At 47.8% G+C, this 15,976-nt stretch overlaps 1 protein-coding gene across 1 annotated transcript in view; it reads left to right on the forward strand.

Moving 5' to 3' along the window:
- SH2D4B (SH2 domain containing 4B) overlaps nucleotides 1–15,976 on the forward strand; it is a 186,208-nt gene that overhangs the window by 105,403 nt on the left and 64,829 nt on the right. The window contains exon 6 of the mRNA XM_054983863.1: nucleotides 1,319–1,446. Coding sequence (XP_054839838.1) covers nucleotides 1,319–1,446 — 128 coding nt within the window. The remainder of the gene's footprint in view (nucleotides 1–1,318; nucleotides 1,447–15,976) is intronic.

Here is a 15,976-nt window from a genome sequence, read left to right on the forward strand (position 1 = left end):
TCAATAGAAGTACTTGGTAAAGTGGTTGTTGGTAATATCCTACCAGCTGAAGGGGGCGGGGCGGGATTTTACTGTTGTATGCTTTCTTTGTCTTTCTGATCAGATATAGATGTACAGTACAAGTTTCCTCATTGTTGACAGCATATTGCAGATGGCAAATTTTACCATATGGTTAAATGAACATGATAGTAAGTTGCCATTTGGTAAATGGCCTTCTGTGTTCGTAGGAAGATAAATGATCGTTTAATAAAAGCTAACTACCATTTGATGTTAAAAGAAAATGCTGCCTTACTAGGTGCTGTGACTTCTGAAAGTTATCAGCCGAGCAGCAATTGCTCACTACGAGGAGGCTGTTTTGGGCACCGCCCTCATTATGACTCATGTATGTATCATTCCTGTAGGGTTGCCCATTCTCCCAGTGGCCAAAGCAGAGGTACTGGGGGTGGAGGGGCAGCAGCGATACTCTCATCCCATACTCCTCTGTCTTGCCGGGAAATGATGTCATTTTCTGGCACAACGGAGGAGTTGCAGGTCATGATGAAGTCCAGTTCATTAAAAATTCCCCCCATGCTGGAAAATGATGTCATTCTTCAGCACAACAGAGCTCTCGCATACTCTTCTCTCCTCCAGTGCCTTTCTCCCTGCAGGCCAAGTGAGCAGGCCAGGGGGTAGCAGGTGTGGCAGGGATTCTCTCACCCTGGGTGAGGCGGGGGCTGGCAAACCTAAACCCATTACACACTTCATAAGCAAGGAAATCCATCAGTTAACATGCTCTCAAAGAGGCACAAATTATTCTGGATTTATGAATAACAACAAAAACAACATTCGATTTATATACTGCCCTTCAGGATGACTTAACACCCACTCAGAGTGGTTTACAAAGTGTGTTATTATTATCCTCAAGACAATCACCCTGTGAGGTGGGTGGGGCTGAGAGAGCTCCGAGAAGCTGTGACTGACCCAAGGTCACCCAGCTGGCTTCAAGCGGAGGAGTGGGGAATCAAACCCGGCTGTCCAGATTAGAGTCCCACTGCTCTTAACCACTACACCAAACTGGCTCTCAGTTTTGAAGATGCTGCTCCCATATATTTTGCTCATGTTTAGAGTTGCTACTCAGTTTCACCTTCAGTTTGCCTCACAATTTGGAGAAGGCAAAAAGTTGCTTTTAGAAACTATAGTTGCCTGCTTGGCTTGGCAGGAGGGGGAGGGAGGGAGGGGCGGAGAGAGAGAGATCCCTTTTATTTAGTAACTTTGGTGTGATTCCTTCCTTGCAAAACAGGCTCCACCTGGCTCTAACCTCCATTTCTTTTTAATACAGCAAAGCTTGGGAGCGGCCTCCAAGGCCTTTCTCCAGAGAAGTCATCATTCAGTGGTTCAAAGAGGAACAGCTTCCACGCCGTGCTGGATTTGAAAGGAACACAAATACCATTGCACCATGGTTTCACGGTAAAGCTTACCTTCCTCGGCATTCTTGAGTAGGAAACCCTTTTTCTTGAAGCTGTTACTGGTGGCTTCCATGGGTACCTGGAAATGTTAGTTTGTTTCCTAAGGTTAGTTGGAAGGTGTGAAACGTGCTCAACCCTACATCTCAGAACTGCCTGTTGATAATGATGGTAAAAAGTGAATGCGTGTTTCTGAAAACTGTTTCATCATTTTGGGTCACTTGGGAGGAAGCTGTTGCCAGTGTTCTGCTGCCCAGGTGCCCCTTGCTGTGAGAAAAGTGAATGAATGAGCAAGGAGACCAAGCGTTGGGTGGGCAGCGGCAGCTCCTGCTAGGCAATACTGCCATGTTCAGGGGATGAGTAAGAGCAGGAACGGCAGCTAGAAGCAGCTTGCTTGCCCGTCTGCCTGCTTTCTCAAAGCATTGGTGCCTCATGCCAGTCCTCAGGGTAGGGGCGCAAGCAGGGTGGATTTGATTTAAATCAAACTGATTTAAATCACGATTTAAATCACTAGTCATTAAGGCTTGATTTAAATCATAGTTTTCTACATAAAGACTAATTCTTGCTGGTATAACTTTAATATGCAAGTAGATGCCTGCCTTACTGATAGGTAAAGGAACTTCATTAAAGTATTCCCAAACTGGGTCTCTTTTACGGCCTGCTGCCATTATAGGTTTTTTCCTCCAAGGAAAGAATGTGATAAACCTCAGGTCATACACACAAAAGATCCAAAGACTTGTGCAGTATTGTGCTCAAAAAGTTTCACTTTCATTTTGTACTGCTTGCCCCTCCCTCCTCACACTTAGTTTCTTCTTGTGCAGATCTATTCCACTCCAAACAATCAGAAAAATATTGTTTCTGTTCACTGAACTTCTTGAAACTTAGCACTGGAGGGGTTGATTCTGTCTTCATAGGTTTGTAGAACAATAGGGTTAAGGTCTTTTCCTCAACTCTGTTCATGTTATCACACCTCTAGCTTTATTGCATTTAGAGGAAGGCTCTGTGCTGCCTGTAAGGACCTCTGTATATCCAAGAGTCGAAGGAAGGCCTAGATGAAATTCCTTTGATCATAGAGCTATTGGGTGGCTCCTTGTATCTCATGAGAATTATGAAGCACTTGCTGTAAAGAAACTGCTGCTGTTGATCATCCTGCTATTAGTAGCCTTTGAACTGTTAAGCCTGAGTTGATTATCTACCTTTTTAGCGCCATCTCAGTAAAGCAAAAGAGGTTTCTTAGTATCAGGCCTGAACTGGGCAGGAGGTTTTGAGGCCATGTTGCCAGCACGACAATGTCATTTTTGGGGAAAACATGAAAGTGATGTTATCACACTGGAGCTGAGTTTTTTTTAAAAAATCCCACTGCCCCTTGGAGCAGCGGCAGGCAACAAGAGCTCAGGGTAGTGGCTCTTGCCCCATCGGCGGAGCCTTGCAGCCCAACTTCCAATAGGTTTTGGCTCAAATTAAGCCCTTGGAAGAGGAGGAGCTCTGCCTGCTCTAAACAGGAATCTACTCCACCAATGAGCGATCTGGCTGTGCTGCTGCATCTCTCAGCAAGCATGTAAAGAGAGTGGGAGGGTGTGATGCCCTGTGTCTCTATGCATGTGTACTGACAGCAGACCTTTCAAAAATGCAAGAGGAAATGGTGGCTGAATAAGGCTCAAAACTCAGCACGTGCAGTTCCACACCCCACTGATGAACATGACTGAAATAACAGAAAATCAGTTAATAGTGCACTCATAATAATACTTTCCTGAGAGTAAGCCCCATTGAATACACTGCACTAGAATTCTGAGCAGATCTACTTGAGATTGCTCTGAGAATCAGTTTCAGCGTATGCTCACTGACGCTGCCTCTAGTGCAAAGTGTGTGGTGAAACACCTACCAGAGGGCAGCAAAACAAAGCTACCCACCGAGAAAGTAGGAGTTTCTGCATACCCTGGGGACTTCCCATATTTGAAGAATAAAATGTGATGTTGTAAAGTAAAAAAAAGAAGAAAGCAATATAGAGCTTGATGATGCTCAAACATGCTCATTGTCCTTGAGGGGCACAGAATATAGAAAGCATTTGAGCATCCATTAGAGACAAACAGTTGAAAAGGAAATTGCACTGATCAAGAGGGAGAGATTTGGGTTTAGCAATGGGATTCCTGTCTTCTAACCCCTCCCTGCAATTTCTTAGGACTTTCCTGTCTTCTAACCCCTCCCTGCAATTTCTTGCGGACTTATTATATCAAACAGTCAAGTGCCAGGCTCATGCAAAATCTGGTTGCACACAGCCAAGGCAGGAAATCTACATACTTGGAGGCTCTTGAACTATGCAAGTACACGTGAGCTTGGATCCCACAATAAATTTGTATTGACAGGACTTCTGTCACCCCTGGTCTACTCCTCCCACTGTAATGTCCTCTGAAATGCTGTTCCTGAGGGACAGGAGACCATGAGGGTGGGGCAGAGGACTGCAGTGAGAGTGGGAGATCAGCAAAAAATCACTTCTCCTTCCATTAACAGAAATTTTCCATTGTCTCTAAGCGGTATACTGTAAATGTATACAAAAGAAAAAGAAATACCCTTGTCACTTGATGAAGACTGAGCATGCTCTAGGAGGTATGAAAAATTGAGAACAGTTGGGAGTCAGAGTAAGCTACAAGTGTTTTTTAACGTGTCAGGGACACTATTTTACCTGGGAACTGTGGTTGAAGACAGCATTATATCCCTAGCTCAGGGAGGCAGGGGAGGGGAAGAGCTTTTCAAAGACTGTTTTCAAAAACAGTACAAGATCGATGGGGGGGGGGAGGAACTTTGCAATTGTTTTCTTACAATTTCAATGAAGAGATAAACTACCAACTCTTCCCCTGCCTCCATGCGTTAGGGACAGGGGCCTGTACTCCTCTCTCTTCAGTTGTCCTGAAGGGCAGTATATATAAATCAAATGTTGTTAATAAAATAACAAAAATGAATGAAAAAAAGTAAAAACAGTCATAAGTTAAATCCATCCCCTGGCCCATCCACATGTAGTCTGACCAACAAACTCAAGTGGCGTCTTTATTGCTGGGCTTCATCATTTCAGACTGCTTCCCTTTCCCACTGGGAGTGGTAGACAGGCCATTTATTTTACTGGGGAAAATCATGGAGGGCTGCTGCCTTTATGCCTCCCCCCATAGTTGAAAAGAAGCACAGACACAATATTGCCTAGCTTTACCCTGATGCCTCAGGTGTAGTAAGTGAGGAGGGGAATGGGCAGAACGAAACCAGTCTTTGCCCTGTCGGCCCAGCCACAGAACAGCCAGTGAAGAGCCACATGGCTCTCTCTCCCCCCCCCCCTTCAGCCCTCAATCAGGTGAAGGGCGACATGAAGGCAGAAGGAAATGGAGACCTTTCCCAGGGCTGCTGAATTCCCAGTCTGCCCCTGATCCCCAGCCCAAATGATTAACTCCTTCCCTGCCTTGCTGAGCATTTGTGTTGGTTCGAGTCTGTTTGGCACCCTTCTGTCCTGCAAGCGGCTGCTTTCTCAGCAGTTTTCTTTCCTTTCTGCTGTTGATATTTTTGTTTTCATTGCCTCACTCTGTTATTTAATCTGTAATGTGATTTTATTTATATCCGTTCAGATACAATGCCCCAACATTACTGACAAATCATGTGAGTTGTCACAGCCAATAAAATTAAATATCTATCTCGGCAAAGGAGCCTGAGGGCTGTGAGTGAAACAGGAAGAAAAGAAACATTGCTGAGAACGTAATGTAAATGTGTTTTCTGTGAGTCCCCCAAGATAACTGAATAGTTGGCAGACTTGATCAAGATGTTGAAAAGGTTGTGGCAAATGTGCACGAGCATACCTTTTTTGACCGCTGTGATCACTGATGAGCCCAGCCTCAGACTGCTTTCCTTGCCAGCATCCGGCTCAAACAGCAGCTAAGTAGCTTTTTTGCAGTTCATAGGAACGCAGCTTCTCAGCTTGCAACCCTGAGGAGCAGTGCAGGAGCGGAGCCTGGGGAGGGGCTGCATCAAAAACACCAAGATGCCATTCTGGAGCTGCAGGAGGAGATATCACAGCATCAGCAATCCTGTAGGACTTCCCCCAATCTCTATGGTAAATACCATGAAGCTTTGGAAAATCCCTACAGTGTTGCTGGTGCTGTGATGTTGCCACCCTAGTCGGAATGAAGAGACAGACACCAAGTTTGGATGTAAGGGCCACTTTATTAACTTCATACAACTAGAACAAGCCAGAACAGCGGGAAGGGCCTAAAGCGGTACAGGTCAAGCCACAGGATCCACCCTGGACCGCGGCCTTGACCTACCTGGGTGAGCCCCAAAGGTGCAACCCATCCATGGATGGTGCAGACCCGGCCGGCCAGGCAATTTGGTCACCCCCCTTTCAAGCTCCTGAACGCCTCAGCCATACAGCAGTGAGGGAAGGACTTGCACGCGGGGGTTCTGGAAGGCAGCCTGCCCCTGCAGCTGGCAGCCGTCAAAGCAGTACCAGCCCTTCAGGCAGGCCCCTCTTCCTACCAATAGGGAAGCACCAAGGGTGCTCACCGGCCCGCAACCTATCTCAAACTCAGACCTGCCAATGCCAAGCCTCTGCTTAGGCCCTAGCGACCCCACTGGTAGCCTAAGGCTAACCAGAGCCCTTGCTGTAAATCCTCCATAAAAATTTTATTGCCTGCTGAGGAAGATGTCTTTGTCCTTAGTGGCCAGGTGAACCCCCATTACCTCAGTAGAGGTTGGAAAATTCAGCCTAGTATGTGGAGGTGTGGCAAATAAAGGCCCATACCATCCCCGAAAGCTTTCTCTATGGCTCCGTTAGCCTTTCGTCTAGCCCTCTCAAGGACTAACGAGTCCCAAGCTTCCCGCCACACTGACACGGAAGCATTATGGACCAGTCATCAACACACCAGGCCACTACTTGCCTATGTGTTGCAAGTCTGTGTGAGCCTGTAACAAAAGGGCCATGCCCTGCAGCCAAGGTCATGCCCAGCAAACGAAGGTCATTACCACGCAGTGAATGACCAGAACGTGAGGGGAGGACTGTACCTCCTCTCAAACCATCAGGCCACAACTTGCCTGGGTGCTGCAAGCCTCTGTGAGCCTGTAAGGAAAGGACCATGCCTTGTGAGAAAAGGTCAGCACCACACGGCAAATGACCAGGATGTGAGGCAGAGGTCCGCACCTCCCCTCAAACCATCAGGCCACAACTTGCCTGGACACTGCAAGCCTGTGTGAGCCTGTAAGGAAAGGACCATGCCCTGTGAGACAAGGTCAACACCACGTGGTGAATGACCAGGATGTGAGGCAGAGGTCCGCACCTCCCCTCAAACCATCAGGCTACTACTTGCCTGGGTGCTTCAAGCCTATGTGAACCTGTAAGGAAAGGGCCATGCCCTATGAGACAAGGTCAACGCCACAGGGTGAATGGCCAAGAAATGAGGCGGAGGACCGCACCTCCCCTCAAACCATCAGGCTACTACTTGCCTGGGCGCTGCAAGCCTGTGTGAACCTGTAAGGAAAGGGCCATGCCCTGTGAGCCAAGGTCATACCACTCAAGTGAATGACCGGAATATGAAACAGAGGCTGCTCCTCCCCTTGAGCGCACTGGGCCACCTTGCCTATGCATGCACATCTGTGGGGCCTGTAACAGAAGGGCCGTGCCCTTGGGAAGCCCAGCTCATTACCCCCAGGGGAATGACCAGGAGTGAGGCAAAGGACCCCACATCTCAACAAACAGAAATAGCAGCTCAGCCTTCCCTTCCCCCGTGGCTAATGAGGAATCAACCAGACCCTTCCTTAAGGGCTTGGGTCATCACTTTGACAAAGTTCCTCATCAAAGGCTCCTAAGTAAGCTCAGTAGCTATGGGATAAAGGGCCAAGTCCTCTTGTGGATCGAAAACTGGCTAATTAATAGGAAACAGAGAGTGAGCATAAACGGGCACTTCTCACAGTGGAGGGTGGTGAGCAGTGGGGTGCCACAGGGGTCGGTATTGGGTCCAATGCTTTTTAACTTTTTATTAATGATTTGGAATTGGGATTAAGCAGTGAAGTGGCTAAATTTGCAGATGACACGAAATTGTTCAGGGTGGTGAAAGCCAGAGAGGATTGTGAGGCACTCCAAAGGGATCTGTCGAGGCTAGAAGAGTGGGCATCCATGTGGCAAATGAGGTTCAATGTAGCCAAGTGCAAAGTAATGCACATTGGAACCAAAAATCCAAAATATAAATACAAGTTGATGGGGTCTGAACTGGCGGAGACTGACCAAGAGAGAGATCTTGGAGTCATGATAGATAACTCACTAAAAACGTCAGCACAGTGTGCGACTGCCATAAAAAAAGCTAATGCTATGCTAGGGGTTATTAGGAAAGGGATTGAAAACAAATCAGCCGGTATCATAATGCCTCTGTATAAATCGATGGTGAGGCCTCATTTGGAGTACTGTGTACAGTTCTGGTCGCCACACCTTAAAAAAGATATCATAGCACTGGAAAAAGTACAGAGAAGGGCAACTAAAATGATTAAAGGGTTGGAACACTTTCCCTATGAGGAAAGATTGAGGCGCTTGGGGCTCTTTAGCCTGGAGAAAAGACGACTGAGGGGAGACATGATAGAGGTTTACAAGATAATGCACGGGTTAGAGAAGGTCGAGAAAGATGTGTTTTTCTCCCTTTCTCACAATACAAGAACTCGTGGGCACTCTATGAAATTATTGAGCAGTCGGGTTAGAACAGATAGAAGAAAATACTACTTTACACAAAGGGTGATAAACACATGGAATTCGTTGCCACAGGAGGTGGTGGCAGCTACAAGCATTGCCAGCTTCAAGAGGGGACTGGACAAATATATGGAGCAGAGGTCCATCAGTGGCTATTAGCCACAGGAGATAGATGGTATTCTCTTTGTGGGGAGGTGGTGCTCTGTTGTCTTGGTGCTGGAAGGAAGGCAGTGGGAGGGCTTCTGGTGTCCTGGCCTCACTGACAGTCCTTTAGATGGCACTGGATTTCTAGCCACTGTGTGTGACAGAATGTTGGACTGGATGGGCCACTGGCCTGATCCAACATGGCTTTGCTTATGTTCTTATGTTCTTATGTTCTTATGTTCACTGCACTAACGCTCAGGATCTAACTCCCACGCCCATCATTAATGTCATGCGACCTGAAAACTGCCCGGGCTTACTTCAAACTTGGCGATTTACTGGCGAACCAAAAGGCGCCTGAGGTGTCTGATGGCAGCCACTGGATGTGAGGCAAGCCCCTTAACTTTCCACTCACTCATAATAATAAGTTCGATCCCGGTGGATGCCGGGTTCAGGCAGCAGGCCCAAGGCCGACTCAGCCCTCCATCCCTCCGAGGTCAGCAAAATGAGCACCCAGCCCCCTGGGGTCAGAGCTCAGACAACTGGGGAAGGCAATGGCAAACCACCCCGCACAAAGTTTGACTCGGTGCTTGCACAGGGGACCACCCTTACCTTTTTAAATAATCATCATCAGGGGTCATTTCGTAGAAAAAGAGCAGGAGGAACTCATTAGCATAACTCATCAGCATATGCCACACCCCTTTACATCACCGGAAGTGTTCCATTAGCATAATTGATTTGCATATGCTACACCCCCTGACATCACCTATCCTGGCTGTTTTGGACTCAATTCGAGCCATTCAGGGCTGAAATTGGGCCCAAAATGGCCAAAAGGGGCTGAAAATGGCCAAAAGGGGCCCCAAATGGTCAGGATCGGGCTGCTGCTGAGTGGGAGAGTGATCCACCACCTGTCAGAGGCCCAATTCGGGCCATTTTGGCCCCAATCCAGGCTGAAACGGGCCCAAAATGGCTGGTGGTCAGGTGGGCGGGGCCACCTGACATGTGAGCTCTTTGGGGAACTGCCAGAACAGTGTTCCGGCGTGTTCCCCCTCGAAATGAGCCCTAATAACAACAACAACAATAAATTTTTATACCACCCTTCAGGATGACTTAACACGCACTCAGAGTGGTTTACAAAGCATGCCGTTATCATCCCCACACAACAAACACCCTGTGAGGTGGGTGGGGCTGAGAGAGCTCCCAAAAGCTGTGACTGACCCAAGATCACCCAGTTGGCTTCAAGTGGAGGAATGAGGAATCAAACCTGGTTCTCCAGATTAGAGTCACACGCTCTTACCCACTACACCAAACTGGCTCACCAAAACTGTGGGAGAGATCTATCAGCTCAGGCAGAACTACTACAGACCAGCTGGTACCCCAGCCTAGAGACTGCTGGCCACTTGGTCATAGGTTCACCAGATGCTGGGGGTGATCCACCCGGTTGCCAAGCAACAATTGCCCTCCCTGGAGGCATAGCTCAGAGGAAATCTGAGGGACAAGCTGCACCATTCCTTCTGCAGGCAATACTGGGCACTGCCTTAAAACCCAAACGCCGGGACCAGTCTCCAGAACCCACCAGGACCCATCTCACTATCCTATGCTACTTGGATGAAAGAGTGTTAGGTATGGGCACCACTGCCTAATTGTATACATGAAGTGGGTTGAGGGGTTATCTAGTTCCCTCCCACACAATCCAACTGCCATGAGGACTGGGAAATTCCAATCATATATGATTTATAGTTAGACTCCTGTACCGACTGGTAAATGGGCCACTTCTCAGCCTACCAGTGCCTCTGAACTAAACCCAGAAGCCACTGGACCCCAAGGCAGCAGAAACTCCAAGGAAACACCACTTATAGGTGCCAACCCAGAAGCCATTGGGCCCTAAGGCAGCATAGACTCCAAGGAAACTCCTCTTCTAGGTGCCAACACCTTGGAGACAAGGCTCAGTGCCCCGCCAGCTGCTGGAGCTCCCATAAAGGCTGGCCAGCAGCCGACTGGCCCAGGTGCAGTAAACCTTCTTAAGTCTCATTTACTTGTCTCCCTCCTCAGGTCCACCTCATCCTTCTCCTCCACTTGCTGAAGAGGAAAGTTAACCACCAATGTGCTGCTCCCTTTATGGTTGTCCTTTTAGGACTGAGTCAAGTAACAACCCAATGGCTAAACTGCGAAACTCAAAGGCAAGATCCAAAACGATACAACTCAGGAGTCTGAACATGGGAGTCAGGAGACTGTTGCCTGACCCCCCCCCCCCAGAGCCCCCACAGCCAAGCACTAGGGGCCAGTGGACTTACCTACCTTGTCAATCATCCGCTGTCACCTCAACCTGACTGGATTACAGCAGCCCAGACCAGATCCGCTACCAGCCGTCCATTGTGCTAATCTAGTAGAAAGAGCAGACATCTTAGACTTCTGTGCCCTGCGTGACAGCATTGCAGATTTCAGCAGATGCCATAACACAGCATGTCATTAGGTGGCCTGAGTGACAAAACCTAAAAAACAGCTCTTTAGGCCCACCAAGGCTGCAAAGTTGAGCAGGGAAAAAAGGAGGAGGGGTTTAACCAGTCACCACTCTGGGACTGTATATCCTTGCTACACCAGCAGAAATAAAGTGTGCAGCTAACCACTCTTCAGATGATTGCAAGTCCCCCCACCCCAGCCTCAGCCAGGCCTTCACTGCTGCTGCTACTCTAAGTACGCTCTCCAAATAAAGGGACACAGTGAGGGAGGCCTAGATAGGCAGGAGGCCTACAGGGGCTGTATTTCCCTCCTCCCCTCGGCCACTTCATCATCCTCAAAGGAAGAGTCTGCAGGGCTGCTTTGCAGGAGGCCTATTTTCTGGCTGCTTGCCCTTAGCAGGGCTACTACCCTTTTGGGGTAGCATGATGGAAATGTACAGTAATGTAATGTAATGTACTGTGAAATAACTACTTTTAGAGCTTCAAAGCCCAACAGGAACACAGCACCCCCAAAATGGCAGCCCAAACACTGTGTAGCCTGTAGAGGCTTCTATAAAATGGCCACCAGTGCAAAGGCCATCATGAGACACACTCAAAATGGTCACTGCCAGCACAGGAGAAGCTGCAAAAAGCCCACAAAAATGGCCACTACTGCCAGTAAGCAGGACGCAAATCAAGCCACACAAAGCCCACACACAAAATGGCCACCCCGCTGCTATGCATATTATAGATGCCTTCACAACATGGCCACCATTGCCAGGAAGCTAGGAAGAGGTGCCTCTCTCAAAATGGACACCGTACATGATAAGCTGCAAAAGCCCCGCTAAAATGGTCGCTGCCAGTAAGCAGGAGGTAAATCAAGCCACACAATGCCCACACTCAAAATGGCCACCCCTGGTGCTGTGCATATTGCAGATGCCTTCACAACATGGCCACCATTGCCAGGAAGCTACGCAGAGGTGCAACTCTCAAAATGGCCACCCTACCACATGATAATAAGCTGCAAACCCCCCACTAAAATGGCGGCTACTGCCAGTAAGCAGGAGGTAAATCAAGCCACACAAAGCCCACACTCAAAATGGCCACCTCCCAGAGCTCTGCATATTGTAGATGCCTTTACAACATGGCTGCCACTGCCAGGAGGCTAAGCAGGCCACCAGGTGCCACTCTCAAAATGGCTGCACCCAACTGAATAAACTACCAAGCCCTCCCACAAAATGGCCCCTGCTGCCTGAAGGCCTTAGGCCAAGCTATTGCCGCTGGCAATGCTCCCTCCCAAGTAAGTGTAACGGCAGGGGAAGGAAAAAGCTGGGGGAAGGGGGGGCTACTATCATCCACCCTGCTAGGCCAATAGCAATAATATATGAATTAATCCAGCCCTCAGATGGCTGCAACTCATCCTTGCAGACCTACAGCTGCTGCTGCTGCTGCAAGTAAAATGGTGGAGGGAGAGGAGTCTAGGTAGGCCAGAGGCCTGCAAGGGCTGGGTATGATCCTGCTTCAGCCCTCCTGACTGATGGAAAACAGGCCCCAAATGTAAATAAGAAAAAGCCTCTGCCAAACCCCTGAGCTTGGCGCTGGGCCCTGGCTCTCCTCCTGGAGTCTGAAGGGAGCCAGCAGGGGGATAGCACAGCTTCTCCAAGGCAGCTATCCCTGCATAACCACTGCATAACCTCAGAGGAGCTTGGCTGAGAGAGCTTGCGATGTGCGCTGCTCAGGCTGAGTGACTCTTCCCAACTGTGGCTGGGCAGGGCGGAGCAGCCTCCTCAGGCCCTTGCCTCCACCCTCCCAGCCAAACCCTGGATTGGAAGGAAGGGGGGGGTGCTGCCTCCCTCCTTCCAGGGCGGCAACTAATGGCCCCCAGCTTTAGCAGCGTAGCTGCATGCCAGGAAGGGGCCATATCACTTCTACCCGTTCAACTAGAAGTGATGTTATGGCATTGCACAGATGTTGCTCCCTCCATTTCCCTCTCCTGCTAATCTACAGAGCAGGGCAGGAGTTGGAGCATGGATGTGTGAGGTTGCTTGCAGAGTTGGGCTACATTATAAGGGTAAGTGTTCGGTTTTGGGCACCACAATTTAAGAAAGATATAGAGAAGCTGGAACGTGTCCAAAGAAGGACAAACGAAGATGGTGAGGGGTCTGGAGACCAATTCCTATGAGGAAAGGTTGAAGGAGCTTGGAATGTTTAGCCTGCAGAGGAGAAGACTGAGAGGTGATATGATAGCCATCTTCAAGTACTTGAAGGGCTACAATATAGAGGATGGCATGGAGTTTTTTCCCCCTGCCCCAGAAGCTTCGACTAGAGCCAATGGGTTGAAATTAAATCAAAAGAGCTTTCGGCTAAACATTAGGAAGAACTTCCTGACAGAGTGTTCCCTCGGTGGAACAGGCTTCCTTGGGAGGTGGTGGGCTGTCCTTCTTTGGAGGTTTTTAAGTAGAGACTAGATGGTCAGATTACGAGGGGGAGGGCAGAAGGGATTGCAGCAGTGTTGGGTTTTCGTGGCCCTTCTTACTTGCCCAGGGTGGTGCCAATCATCACCTTGGGGTTGAGTGGTGGTTTTCCACAGGCTGGTTTGGCTTGGGATCTTGGAGGTGTTTTGCCATCTTCTGGGCATGGAGTAGGGGCCGCTGGGGCAGTCGGGAGGGGGGTGGTATTTGTGAATTTCCTGGATTGTGCAGGGGGTTGGACTAGATGACCCAAGAGGTCCCTTCCAACCCTATGATTCTACTATTCTATTATTCTAAGTGCGCAGTAAGATGTAGTGATTAAGTTCCATTTCATTCTGCCTTGTGGTTCCTTTGCATCTGCACAGTAGACGACATTGATTCTCTCCCAGTTTAGTCAGTCAATTGAAGAATTATAACTCCCTTAATTATGACTCCTATAATAGTGTGCAAAAAGGGGCATGTGCAAAATAATGTTGATAAAATGAATTCTAATGAAACCAAACAGTTAATTTAAAAAAACAACGTGATGTTTAAAAACAACTGACTGACTGGTTTGATCACTCTTTATTTAAACAATTCACTGTAAAGAGGCATGCAATGAAGACAGGTTTGTGAGAAAGCAACTAGGAGTCCTTTTGGGCTGTCTTAGAATGCATATGCATGGAATGCTGTGGGTTGCACTTGGCTGAGCTGTTTGAATACTGCCAAGCAGGCTTGAACTGCTCCCAAGCGATGGAATTGCCCTACAATTAATCCCTAGTTGCATCTGGTGAGCAGAAAGTGAGCTAAATCGGCAGGTGCTCAAGCACCCCTGCTTCTGCAGACGTCTCTGTGATTGCTACCTCAATGGTTTTCTGGAATGGCAGTGTTTGGTGCTTTGTTTGTGCATGGCGATCCCTTCAAATTCTTTAAGGCTATCTGGAGGCATCTATGGGCATTTTCAAGGTCAGTCAGCCTTTTAGCAGCATGATAAAAGCGGATAGCCTTGTCGAACTCCAATCTGCTTCTCCCCTGGGAAGCCACCAGGGTGTTTTTTCCTCCCTCCTTTGTCCTGACAAATAATTTGATCCTTCATGCAGCATGTCAGTTCACTTTAGTTTTTAATAATTGTTTAAGTCTGCCCATCATTTTGACGGCCTCGTGATTGTTGTTCTTCAGGCCGCTGTCGTTGAGAAGTGTCTGGGCCAAGAAGTTATTAGCAAACACTATAAATGTTTCAGAGCCACAGCCTCCCAGTGGAAGAAAAGAGAGCATCTATGTGAGGTAACATGAGTTGGGACATATGGCAAGGAGAAAGGATGCAAAAAAGGCCAGCGTAGCTATTGCTGTGAAACTGGAGAGCCGAGGGGCTGAATAATTCATGCCAATGGTCTAATTGCCAAAATGGAAAGAGGGTTTGCTAACCCACCACCAGACACCCAACATCTTTGCTTTGTGTTTAACCTGAAGTCAAGTGCTGATACATCAAGGCTGTAGATGATGGATGGGGAAAGATTGCTGTATTGGACAGCTGTTACTGATTCGAAAGGGGGGGAAATGTGATTACACAGAGTGTTAGCACAGATGTGGAGAGAGGCTTGTTTGTTGAAGCATGAGGAAGGCTTAAGAACTCGAAACAGGCCTTTGTACTTTGAATACGACTTGCCCCCAGGCAGGACAGCTTTTCATTTTACTGTAAATTTTAATTTAATCCTGAGGTTTAGGAACTGTAAGACTCCCCTTGTCGCAATTAAGAGTGTATGCCACTGCTGGGCTATGAGGATTTGCAGATGCTTTGCCTTTTTTATACTCATTTTGTACACTGGAGAATCCTAGCCCAGGCTAATGATTGTGCCCAAGAAGCAATCTTTATTTAGGGGGGGGGGGGGGGCTGATAAAACACACATCTATTTTGACCTAAAAGAGGAAGAAAATAATGCTTCCAAGTCTGACCAGTGGACACATGAAAGCCAAACAGATTTGTGTAACTTCAAGTCTCTACTTAATTTTTTGTTTGGTCAATATTTTTAAAACTCAATTATTTTTGTCTTAAGCCGCAGACTGATTTACATAACCAGCCTCCTTCTCGTAGAGTAGGATTTGGGTCCCTTTTCCAGCACATGTTATCTCCCTCCACCTTTCTGAAGGAAGTGTGTGCAAGTCAGGCCTATGGGCATGGAGGCTTATGCGGGGTGGCCCAAGCTTGCATGTCACCATGGGCAATAAGGAGAGGCTTGTTGAAGAAGTAAACATTGGAACTGGATGTTGTTAAAGGACTGCAAAATAGATGAAAATTTTGGCTTCTCCTTTCCATGCATGGAACCTCCTAGCCCTCTGCACTTGTTATGTTCTCTTCTGTTATTGCAAAGCAGGTGTCCACCAGCTGTACATATTGGAGTGCAATATGCTCTGTGCTACTCCCACTACTACTACTACTACTACTACTACTACTACTACTACTACTACTACTATGGTGCTGTCATGTCGCAACCAACACATGACAAACCTCAGATTGTCAAAGTATTTGTTTATTTATTTATTTATTTATTTATTTATTTATTTATTTATTATTACGATTCATAACCAGCACATATTGAGCAAGGAAATTATGCTGAAGAAAACAGAGAAATTCACAGATGTGAGTATAAAACAGTATAAGTTAAAAACAAGACTCAGGAATGGAAAATATGGACCAAGACGAGAGTTTACCATTGCCTGCCCCAGCATAGCGACCCCCGTATTCCTGGGTGATCTCCAGTCCTAACCATCACCCAACCTGCTTAGCTTCCAAGCTCTGATGAA

This window comes from Eublepharis macularius, chromosome 6 (genome assembly GCF_028583425.1).
Source record: "Eublepharis macularius isolate TG4126 chromosome 6, MPM_Emac_v1.0, whole genome shotgun sequence".
NCBI classification, from domain to species: domain Eukaryota; kingdom Metazoa; phylum Chordata; class Lepidosauria; order Squamata; family Eublepharidae; genus Eublepharis; species Eublepharis macularius.